We start from the raw sequence: 11,955 nt of genomic DNA on the forward strand, positions 1-11,955 counted from the left end.
TTGCGGGTTTGCCTGAAAGCTACAAGGGGATGCCCCCGACGTGGCTGGGGAGGGGGGGGGGCGAGGAGGAGCCAGTTTGTGTCCAGATGTCCTGCTGTGTCCCGGGGCTCTGCATCCTTGAGGACGCCCAGGGATTCATACGTGCTTGGTGGTTCCAGACGGACCGTGGAAGCATCTGTCCCTCCTGCCGGGATCCAGCCCACGTGACCCTCAGCGGCCCCGGGGGCCGCGTCCCTTCTGCCAGCCTCTGCAGGAGGCCCTGGACAGCCATCCACCTCCGCAGGCCTGTTGAGAATCACTTGGTTTTTCAGTCCATCGAGCCTCACATCCAGGAGTGGCAGAGGCTCGCGGCCCTCACCGGGGTCCCTGTGACACCCACAGGTCCCTGTGCTTACCAGACCTCAAAGCCCATCCATTCTTGGGTCAAGTGGGCCCCCCCCGAAGTCCCCCTTTGTTATTTGTTCTGGAAACAGCCGTTGTTCACGCGCCCACACCGAGCTCTGAAATTGCTCCTGACACGGGTGCCCGCCGCGGGTGTAGACGGGGTGACGGTCCTACCCCACCTCCTGTAGGTGTGCGCTCTTGGGCGGGAGCCCCAACACCTGCCTCTTCTCTGGCAACTGGGGTCACCGCAGCGCCCCGTTGCTCAGGTCGGCACGAGGGAGGCCAGCCCACGAGGTGTGTCTCATTAGCAAGGATCCGATTCACAGCCTGGCGGGCCAAAGCCCAGTTTCGCGGTTTCTCTTCCCCTCGTGTGCTCACGAGAGGAAACTTGTGAGAGGGCAGGCTGACGGGCAAGCTGGGGGTCACAGTCCCAGGCCCACTGCTGGGAGGACCAGGGCCCTTCTGAGTGGCTGGGACACTTGGGGGTTTCATTTATGTTTGCCTGTGGGTGTTCGTCCCCGCTGGTGTTTTAAGTCGCCATGCCGCCATCCAAGAGATTAGCTGAGCCAACCACCCTGGAGCGCTCGGCCCCCGTGGGCCCGGCGCTTCTGCGGGCAACGCGGAGAGGGCAGGTGCCCGGGCCGACGCAGGTCTCCAGCAAGGCAGGGGCGTGCCGGCACCCGGGCCCTGCCCCGTCCCTGGGCCCCCAGCCCGGAGCGCCCAGACAGGCAGCCCCTACTGCCCGTTGCCAAGTCTGGGTGGTAGCTCTTCAATCGTCTTATTTATTTAAATACGAAAGAACACTTCATTTCCTCCCAGGTAGTCTGGAAGAAGGTCCCCCGGGGAAACTGCAAGAAAGCGGCAGGCTTGGAGGCAGGGCGGCAGGATCGCTCTTCCAGGGAGTGACCTGGCGCCTGGCCAGATCCACAGGGAGGCACGCACTGGTTTCAGAAAAGCCGGGAGTCCCCCTGGGAGTCCCCCACCGAGTGCCTCAGTCAGTGCCTCTTTCGGTAAGAGAGATGGGCAGTGGGTCCCAGACCCGTGCTCCATGCTCAGAGGACATCGACCGACAGTGGCCCCCCCCCCCCCCCCCGAAGACCAGTAACGCGCCAGCTCTCCCAGGGCCCAGCTCCCTCGGCGGGGATGGGGAAGAGCCACCCTTGCCGGGGGGCTCCCGGTCACAGCTCACTGCGGGATGCCTTGGCCACAATCACCAGCTTGGACAGCTCGGCCTTGAACGCCCCGGGCCGGTGGGACACTGCAAGAGAAGAAGCACTGGGGTGAGACGCGCCAGGCCCCGGGCCAGGCCCGGGCACCGTCCCCACAGTGGACCCGACACAGAAAGGCCCCCAGGCCTGAAGTCCACTGGGTGAGGGACACAGGGGAGCTGTCCTGAGGGCAGCAGAAACCCCCCCCCCCCCCGGAAAGCTCAGCGTGGGAAGAGCCGAGGTCATCCTGCGAGAATGGATGGTGGCCGAGCTGCATCACCTCCCGTTTGCACTGGCAACCCCACCTCCTTTGTCCTTGACCGCTACAGTCCCCCACCTCCAAGGACCTGCAGGTATGACAGGGCTCCTTCCAGACCCAAGGCCCCTCATGCCCCAAACCCCTGCTCACTGCACCCCCCTCCTCCATCCCTATGCCCGGTGACTCCCACAACCACAGGGGTCCTTCGCCTTCTCTTTGCGGTCCTTCAGGACCCTCAGGGCTCCCCACCACATGGCCCCACTCCCGTGTCCATCGTCCTAACCGCTCGCCCTCCCCGGAGCCCCGGCTGTGGAGCTTCCCACCCCTCCTCCTGCCCAGCACCCGCCCCGCAGAGCCCAACACGGCTCAGGACACCAGGGGCTCCCTGACCTCAGAGGTAACCCCGCCTCCCCGTGACACACGGGGCAGGCAGCAACCTCGATGCCTCGCGGACACCTTCTGCGTGAAAAGCACAGGAACTCTTCCTCGTCACAGAGCCCGGGACGGCCAGGCTGTGTGGGTGTCCCAGGACCCCTTGCTGTGGAGCGACCCCGAGTGTCCCCAAGGGCCACAGGGCTCCGAGCAGACTCGCGCGCTCTCCGTTCTCTAGCAGGGACTGGCCAAGCGTGGCTTCTACGTTTTAAACAACTTTAACAAGAACCGACAGGAAAATGGTATTTTCGGGATAGGCAGTTCACGCTTCCGTGTTCACACAATAAAGTTTTATTAGAACGCAGCCACGCCTACTCAGTGACCTGTGGCGCCTGACAGATCGCCTTTGCCCTCTCAGAGGCTGTCTGCCCCGGGAAGCCGAAAATAACTACTAGTGTTCGGGCAACAGTCCGCAGACGCTGGGCTATAAGCTGGGGCGCTGAGGGGTAGCCCCCCCCCTCCGATGGGGGCGCCCTGCCCCCCCATCTTCTCTGCCTGTGTACCTGGGGCCTGTCTGCACCAAACATCCCTTGTTTTTTTTTTTGTTTTTTTTTTACTTAAGTGTTTTTTAAAAACTTATTTATTTTGAGAGAGAGGGAGCAGGTGGGGGAGAGGCAAAGAGAGAGAGAATCCCCAGCAGACCCCTCACTGTCCACGCAGAGCTCCACACGGGGCTCACACCCACGAAGCGGGAGATCATGCCCTGGGCCGGAACCGAGAGCCGCTCGCTTAACCGACTGCGCCCCCCTCAGGGCCCCCCAACAATCCATCCTTTCATACCTGCTGTTTTGGTCACTTCAAATTCCTCGTTTTTCAGGGGGACGTCGCTTTCTCTTTCAAACGCAGCTTTGGACTGAAAAAGAACCCGTGGAAGCTTTTCTAATCAGGAAAGAACACGATCCGGTCTGCTTCCCGGAGCAGCACAGGCTAAAGCCACCTGCTTTTACCAAAGGGGCGCCTGACGCTTTTCTAAGCACGAAACAAAATCCAGAGGAGCCGGTGGTTAATCCACTTAAGAGATTGTCAACTGGCTTAAAACGTCACGCCTCTGCTGCAGATCCTCGGAGGAAGGTTATTTCCTTCGTTTTTTTTCCTTCAGTTAACGTACGGAAAGGACACAAACACCGCAGCCTCTCGACTGTAATTTTTAAACGTCAGACTTGTGTCTCAAGTCAGCTAAACAAGAGTTTTAAAGGAAGACAGGACCCCAGAGAGCAATTCGATCAGCGGCGTGTCTGTTTGCCCCAGTTCTGCGATCAGGCCCTCAAGAGTGGGACGGTATTTTGTCGGGGTGATCAAAGTCCATCAGGAGCCGACTTTAAGAAAAGGAGATTGTCCTCAATGACCCCGGGTGGGCCTTCAGAGCAGGACCGAGGTCCCTGTAGAAGTCCCTACAGGGCCAGCCGCCTCCCCCGCCACCCCCCCCGCCCCCCTTGAGCCGGCCTGGCCTGCAGGCTTTGCAAGGGCCTTGCCAGTTCCTGGCAACAGATCTCTTCACGCCTGTCCCTCCTGGTTCCCTTCTTGGACCAATAAAGCGGTTTTCCAACTGTTTCTGACCTCAATGCAGAAGGGGGGGACCAGGGGAGGGGCTCTGCAGTGTGGCCGGCCCCTGGTGGGGGCAGCGGGGCTCAGGAGCGTGGCAGAAGGGGCTGCCCGGGCCACGAACGACAGGTCACGGGAGCCGAGGCACGTGGGGCCCTCCCCCCCCCCTGTGAGCACCCGCCTGTGCTGCTGCCCTTGCCCCGTGTCCCCAGGGCTGAGCATCCAGGACTCTGAGAGTGGGCCCCTCCCCTCTGGCTTCCTGTTGGCCCGGGCAGCAGGGGGGCACCGGCCAGAGACTGGCAGGTGGTAGGAGAGGGAGGCCAGGTGTCCTGCCCCGCCCACAGGGTCTCTAGGGGTCTCTGGGCCCAGTGCCATCTCCCTGACACGTCCGGGTCCGGAGTCTGCGAGGCGTCCCGTGTCCTCCCGGGTTACAGAATCTCCCCCTGGGGGCTTGAGGTCTGTCTCACTTCACCCGCCTCCCCACCCCTGCCGGTGGTCTGAAAGGAGCAGTCTGCGATGGCACGAACCGCGGCAGCCACCCCCGCACGTGCGGCCTGTACTCACGTAGGCCATGCCGTACTCGATCTCCGCGCCCCGCACCTCCGCCTTGAACTGCGTGAAGTACAGGTAGGACTTGCCCTGGGGCCTGCGAAAGAGGGGCAGGCAAGAGGGTCCGCCTTTCCTCTTTGCTAGAACATTCGTCCGGCTCATTTACTGACAAGTCTGTTTCTCCTTTCTGGGCCCCAGCCAGGGGGCCTCCCAGATTCTCTAAGCCCTGGTGGCTGCCAGGGCCTGATCGGTCAGTGTCCGGAACCGGGAGGCCAGCCCAGGTAGGCGTGACCTCTTGCTGAGCGGGTGGCCCTGCGGCCAGCAGGTCCTTGGGCACCTAGAGGGCTGGTGCTCACACGCCCTGGTGCCGGGCGGTGATCTGCAGACAGACGGACGCCCCGGGGCCCCTTGCCCCGGGGACGCTTCTGAGGCCAGGGGGCTGCGGACGGGGTCTCCTCTCGGCAGGGCCTGCCTAGGACGCTGGGCTCCTGGCCCCTGGGGCCTCTGCCTGTTGCCAACAGGGGCCAGTGCAGGGCGTCGGGGAGAAGATCCCCCGACGCTGCTGGCAGGCACCTGCTGTCTGTAAGACACCAGGCAGGGGACTGTGAGGTGGCGCCTATGAGCGAATTAAAACACCCCATGTCTTTTTACGGCTGTTGCTGCCACAACCCAAGTATCTCCTGTCTGTGGATCTGTCCCCCCGTGCTCACCCCAGCCCCCTGAGGGGGGCATCCCAGCCCAGACTTCCGTGTCTCCCCCAAAGGGCCTGCACTGTGCCAGACCCACAACCAGTGCTTGAGAAGTCGGTTCCAGGCCACAGGGCCCAGGGGAGCAGGGACACGATGCGACACAGCCCCGGCGCCCTACCCCCCACTGGGCTGAGCACCCCCGTTCCTGTCCCTTCTTGGGCTGTGGCTCGCTCGTGGCGCTCCGGGACTGCAAAGCCTGGGCGGGGGACTGAGGGTGACGATGGCGGGGAGCCCCACCCCTCTTGGCCTCAGTGTCCACGCGCTTGCCTGGGGCGCCCTCCCCGCCCCACCGACCCCCCGCACAGTGGCAAACCCCCCTCTCCGATCTGTACCTGTGTGACGTCTGCCCCCAGCCTGTGCGCCCTCTGGGGTGTAGGACCCTATCTTCCCAGCACCCCAGGCGAGCACCCACAGCAGACTCAGCGAGGCGCCACCCCGGGACCCCTGACTTACCTCCAGATGGTGCAGGTAAAGTGCTGGTGGTCTTTGCTGGTCCCCAGACTCATCTGCCACTTCTGGGGAGAGAAAGACACAGGTCGGTCCCGGGCCCGCGGCCTCACTGCTCACGGCACAGTCTGTGGGTTTCAGGTTCTGCAAAGTGAGCGAACCTTCCCTGGGCCAGCCGGCTGGAGCCTGGCTCAGGGGCGGTGAGGCCGTGACGGTGGGGACGTGCCCTCACACGTTCGTCCAAACCCACAGGAGCGGGACCAAGCGTGAACCCCCGTGTCCGCTACGGGCCGGGACTCACAATGACGCGGCAGGGCGGGTTCGGCGACTCTAACAGATGTCCCCTCTGGTGGCGGCCGTCATTGACGGGGGAGGCCGCGCACGGGGGGCCCCGGGGGGGGGGGGTATCAAAATCTGTGCCTTCTGCCCACTTTGGCTGTGAATCTCAAACTTCCCTGAAAAATAAAGCCTATCAAGAAAAATAAACAGTAAAATAAAAGGCAACACGGTATATTCATGCTCGTTCAATGACCGTAACGTCCTCAGCGCAAACGCCAAGACTGTGATACTCATGGTGACACGGAGGACGTGGGTGGGGCCTGGACAACGGAAGGCACCAGAAAGCTTTTTCATGTGTTTTTCTTTTTCAATGACGTGGAGGTGTTAGCTTTCTAGAAATCCAATTAAAGGGGCGCCTGGGTGGCTCAGTCGGTTAAGCGTCCGACTTCGGCTCAGGTCTCGATCTCGAGGTTCGTGAGTTCGAGCCCCGCTGTCAGCACAGAGCCTGCTGCCTCCTTCGGATTCTGTGTCTCCCTCTCTCTCTGCCCCTCTTCTGTCTCTCAAAAATAAATAAACGCTAAAAAAAATTTTTTTTTTAATCAAAAACGTTGTGATTCCCAAATACACCGCTAACAACAGTTTCTTCTAGTTTTCACGGCCTCTGAAAACCCGGCGAATGGAAACAGACAACCACGGCCGGTTCTGGGCTGCCTGCGGCATCTGTGTATTTTGCTAGTAAAATGCGAGTTTGCAGTCCCCTCCCGGGACTAATAATATACACCGAGTACTGGCATTCCTGATTTAACGTTAGAGCGTCTTCATTAAGGAGAGCAAGGCCGTGTTTAGGTTAATTATAATGGGAGTAAATGGTCATCTAGATGCCGCTTGCCTGCAGCATGGAGGTGGGGACCTATTATTCTGGTGGGACAGCTGCAGGCCATACCCGCAGACTCAGATTTTTTTTTTCCCTCCCTGTTTAAAATCAGCACCTGTCCAGGGGCGCCCGGGGGGCTCGGTCGGTTGCGTGCCTGACTCTTGATTTAGGTTCAGGTCCAGATCCCAGGGTTGTGGGATTGAGCCCCGCACTGGGTTCCACACTGAACATGCAGCCTGCTTAAGATTCTCCCTCTCTCCCTCTTCCTCTCCCACTGTGCCCTTCCCCTGATCATGCCCTCACTCTGTCTAAAATTAATTAAAAACTGAAAAAAATTTTTAAAAGCACCTGTCCATGGCCCCAAGGCCTCTGAGCACCTGGAAATGGTTTTATGCTGTGAGACAGAGGTTTGCCACGGCTCTGAAAAGGTTCTTGAAAATGAGGCAAACATTTAAACATGGTTTGAAAAAATTGGGGCGCCTGGGTGGCGCAGTCGGTGAAGCGTCCGACTTCAGCCAGGTCACGATCTCGCGGTCCGTGAGTTCGAGCCCCGCGACGGGCTCTGGGCGGATGGCTCGGAGCCTGGAGCCTGTTTCCGATTCTGTGTCTCCCTCTCTCTCTGCCCCTCTCCCGTTCATGCTCTGTCTCTCTCTGTCCCAAAAATAAATAAACGTTGAAAAAAAAATTTTTTTTGAAAAAATGAACGCCAACCCAGTTTAAAACCAAGAGCTTCTAAGCAGCAGGGTCAACTGTGAGTGACCTTGTGGTTACATGAACTTGACTGTGGTCGCGTGGCTGGCACGGTGGGCAGCTGGTAAGGCTCCAGCTCTGGCATCAGACGCTCGTGAGTGTTCTGGGACAGCCTGAGCCCCTGGGACCTTGTCTGTGCAGCTAGGGGAACCGGGCACAGAAGTGGCTGGGTGTGACAGAGGACGCCTAAGTGGCAGCTGCTAGCAGTTTTTATTAGGACACACACGACAGATGGGACATGACAGAGCCCAACGCCTCCGGTTGTGTGTCCCCCACCCCATCAAGGTACAGACCAGTCCTGTCTCCCCGAATCCCCCGGCCCCTTCCCTCTGCACTTAACCCCTCCCCACGAAATCCTGGTAACTGCGGACCTCATCTCCCATCTCAGAGCTGGGCCTTTACAAAACCGTCCTCCGAGAGGAACCAGGCAGTAGGCAGGTCTTGTGTAGGTTTCCCCTCAGCACGCGGCCCCGGACGCTCACCCACGCTGCTGCGGGCGACCACAGGTCACTTGTTCAATAGCTTCGTTGGGTAATATTTACGTACCGGACCTTTCACTTTTCTAAAGCAAACAAGTCTGTGTTTTCTAGCACGTTCCCAGGTGTGCATCCCATCACCACGACCTAGTTCCGGAACATTCCGCCTCCCCGGAAAAGAACCCCATCTCCCTCGGCAGTCACCCCTCCCCCACGCGCACGCGCGCGCGCGCACACACACACACACACACACACACACACACCCCATCTCCCCAGTCTCTGGCAGCTGGAACTCATTTCTTTGTCGGTGGATGAGCCTGTTCTGGACATTTCACATAAGTCGAATCATATACTCTGGGGCCTCTCGTGTCTGGTTCCTTCCCTGGGCGTCGTGTGTTCAGGGTCCCTCACGGGGCAGCGGGTGTGGGCGCCTCCTCGCTGCTGTCCGTGGCCAAGTGATGTTGCCCTGCGTGCGTGGCGGACACACTGCGTGTATCCACTCACCTGCCGACGGACACTCGGGCTGTTTCCCTCGTTGGCCACTGTCAATCCCGCTGCTGTGACGGTCGTGCACGTTACCAGCGGGCAGACCCCCAGCAGCGGAAGTGCCGGGTTACAGGGCAAGTGTACATTTGACTTGGTAAGAAATGGCCACTCTGCATCCCCACCGGCCACGGCCAAGCGCTCCAGCTGCCGGGCCTCCTGGCGGGCACTGAGAGATTAGGAGTCACCCCGGATCTAATGTCACCCGACAGCACCGGCCTCCCAGGCGACCCCCTGCAGAACGAACCACTGGCTGTTCCCCCTCAGACGCCTCGGGTCCGAGCTGCTGGAGAGCGGGGCACTGGGAGCCGGCTAGGAATCGGGGTTTCTTCTCTTCTCTCTGCTGGTGACGCTTCTGCAGAGAGGCCGCGACGGCCCCCCGGACTGCCGTTCCAGCTGCTCCGAGGGCCACCTCTGCTGTGCTGCCCTGTATGTCGCTAGGTAGAACCCACAGGACGTCTCAAACCATCCCTGCACATCCGCTGAGAATCCGGCCAGCCGTTCGCTGGTGAGGGGGGGGGAGCCCATGGGTCCTGGGCGCCAGCCACGTTCAGCAGCCACCGAGCGCCCCGTCGGGCTCCCGCAGCGCCACCCGCCCCGGCAGCCGGCTACCTGTGATCTCGGTCACAGTTCCCGACGGGTGCTCCTGGAACGAGTCCGCACCACAGCACACCTGCTTTTCTTAGGTGGTTTCCTCCGGGATGAGCCCCCTCCTCCAAGATGAACGAAAGCAGCCCAGGGCTGGAATTCCAGTTTGTGACGCAACGGCTACTCCAAGACAAGGCTCCAGCCTACAGTCACCCCAGCCGGCGCCACTGAACTTGGCTCTCCCTCCCCCAATGCTGTAGCTCTGAGAGTTTCATCGGTGGTGGGTGGGTGGGTGGGTGTGTGTGTGTGTGTGTGTGTGTGCACGCGCTCTTTTCCAAGTTGCTGGTGTTTCCTGCACAGAGCAGTAGTTAGGGGTGTATGCCCTGGGGACCTCGGTCACTTCTCCCAACTGGGGGATCCGGGCCTCTGTGTCCTCGTGTGTGAAACTAGGTCATGGCAGAACAGTATGGCCTCCTGGGGCCGTGGAGAGGAAAAAATGAGACGTGTGCACGGCTCAGCACAGCGCATGGCACCCGATAAACGGCCACAGTAGGGCGACACAATGCCACAGACTGTTCTGGAAGGAGAGCAGGCTCTCCCCAAAGTCTGGTTGATTGGGAGCAAAGCACAATCAGGGATACAGGGAGATGCTGTTTACTGATTTTTACAGGGACGACGAACTCTTCCCTTTTTCTTCTAATTCTACCGATTTTGAGAAAGTCTGTTTGCGCCTCTTCCCGAACCCTTGAAGCTCTCCCTCCTGAATAAACCAGTGCCTTATTCTCGGAGTTCTTCTTTGTACTGGTGCGTGCGTTCCTGGCTGTTTTGTAGTCTGTGGCCGCGGGCGTGATTTCCCGGGGCGGCCGGAACGAAGTATCACAAACCTCCTCCCTTACAGCCGCTACGCTGTATTCCCTCCCGGTTCTGGAGTCCAGAAGTCCAAACCAAGGTGTCACCACCAGGCTGCCACGGAAGGCAAACAAAATACCCCTGACAGAGGCTCCCGGGAACAGAGCCGCACCTCACGTGCCTCTTCGCATCCAGACTTTTGTTCACTGTGTGGAATTATAGGGGGAAACCTGCCGTCGTTAGTGAACCGGAGGATGCTCTTTCATGGGTGACACAAGAACAGTTCCACGAGTGTGAGTTACTGTGGGTGTGACCCACCTCTACTGTTCCCTGCAGAGCATTTCTCCACGACAACGGATACCGCCATACAAAACTACGTGGAATTTGGAACAACTCACCTCGTTGGTCCCTCCTTGAGAAGCGTAGGTGAACGTGCATGTATATTTGTCCTGGAGACAAATTGAAGATGGAAAAAAGTTTGTTAGGAAGTGCTTACGGTGGATGTCCTTCCGAGGTCCAAAATCCAGAGGATCTGGCTTTTGGGGCACGTGGGTGGCTGTCGGTGGAGCGTCCTACTTTAGCTTGGGTCATGATCTCACAGTTTGTGAGTTCGAGCCCCGCGTCGGGCTTGCTCCTGCCAGAGGATAGCCCGTTGTGGATCCCCTGTCCTCCTCTCTCTCTCTCTCTCTCTCTCTCTCTGCCCCTCCCCCCCCAACTCATGCTCTTTCAAAAGTAAATAAACATTTAAAAAATACTAATTACTAACAAAATAATGCTAACAAATAAAATTAAAAAAATAAATAACATCCGGCTTTTGAACATCTGCACTAAGGACAGGAGGTAGAGCCCGATTCTTGGCTGATGTGCCTGGAGGCCAGCCCCACAGGGCCTCCCAGGGTCTACAGACCTAGAACTCCCCTGCCTGTCTCCCTGCTAGTGAGCTCCTAAGTCAGGACAAACAGCCCACGTGGCTTCTGGGGGATGGAGAACAGGAAGGGGGAAGTCCCCCACCCTCCAGGCACCCACCCATCTGGGGACTCTGGAAGCAGGGGCACCAGGAGGCCCTTCTCTGCTCTGCTGTGGGCCTCAGACAAGTGAAAACTTTGCTGAGTCTGTTTTCCTCATCTGTGAAACGGTCCTAGCAAATAAAGCACTTGGGGCGACATCTGGCTATGGGGAAGTGGTACATCGCAGCTAGTGACACCTGTAACAGACAGGGAAAATGAAGATGGGAGGAAAAGGGTTTCTCCAACGAGCTAGGGGCAGCGCTGGGCTAGCCCCAGGCTTGCTGACTGACGGCTAAGGAGGGCCTAGCCTCCCACCTCGGTGAAAGGGTTGAAGGACATCCTTCTCCTTGTGCAGTGGAGAAGGGGCAACGTCTGTCCACCTCCTCCGCAGTCAGAGCCGCAGCGAGGCTGACCCTCTGCAGGGCCTGGAGGTGAAGAACCCCCCCCCCCGGCCTCCTCTCCCCCCACTTCTGGGCCGGCTCTGCCCTCCAGTGGCCGGGGACTCGCCCGGTCTGGGAGTTAGGGCCGCTAGCGCACGCGAGGCACGCGAGAGGAAACAGGGACCGAGGCTAGTGGCCCACCCCCTCCAAGTCGCCAGACCCCAGGAAGTCCCGCTCCGCGTAAATTCAACCCTATCTCCGTGATGACCGCACCCCCAGAGTCCCTTCCCAAGCCAGGCCCCGCCCCTGACGGTCCAGGCCCCCTTCTCAGGACCCGCCCCCACCGGCGCCACCGCTCAAGCCCCCGGGGCGGCGGCGATACGTACCCCCGGGCCCGCGTTCTGGGAGAAAGAGTGCACGACGCCGCCAGGTCGCACGTCGAACGCCACCGTCGTGGGCTCGGACACCGCCTCCCCCGGCCTCAACGCCACAGCCGCCAGGAGCAACGCAGCCCACCAGCTCGCGCCTTCGCCGTTCCTCCTTTTGCTGGGCGCCGCCATGTTGGGATCGGATCCGCAGGGCAGGGTGGCGACGGGACGCGGCAAGGGACACGTGGGGCGACCGCTGGAGGCCACGTCG

At 60.0% G+C, this 11,955-nt stretch overlaps 1 protein-coding gene across 1 annotated transcript; it reads right to left on the reverse strand.

Annotated features, from left to right (window-relative positions):
- Positions 1-1,145: 1,145 nt before the first annotated feature.
- Positions 1,146-11,940, reverse strand: MYDGF (myeloid derived growth factor). Its single transcript, XM_040461954.1, has 6 exons — positions 11,703-11,940; positions 10,328-10,378; positions 5,577-5,638; positions 4,390-4,471; positions 3,064-3,136; positions 1,146-1,642 (listed from the first exon to the last, which is right to left on the reverse strand). The coding sequence occupies exons 1-6, from the start codon at positions 11,874-11,876 to the stop codon at positions 1,563-1,565; spliced, it is 522 nt and encodes a 173-aa protein (XP_040317888.1). The 5' UTR covers positions 11,877-11,940; the 3' UTR covers positions 1,146-1,562.
- Between the last annotated feature and the right edge of the window lie 15 nt (positions 11,941-11,955).

Source organism: Herpailurus yagouaroundi, unplaced genomic scaffold, assembly GCF_014898765.1.
Source record: "Herpailurus yagouaroundi ecotype Mexico unplaced genomic scaffold, PumYag 295, whole genome shotgun sequence".
Classification (NCBI taxonomy): domain Eukaryota; kingdom Metazoa; phylum Chordata; class Mammalia; order Carnivora; family Felidae; genus Herpailurus; species Herpailurus yagouaroundi.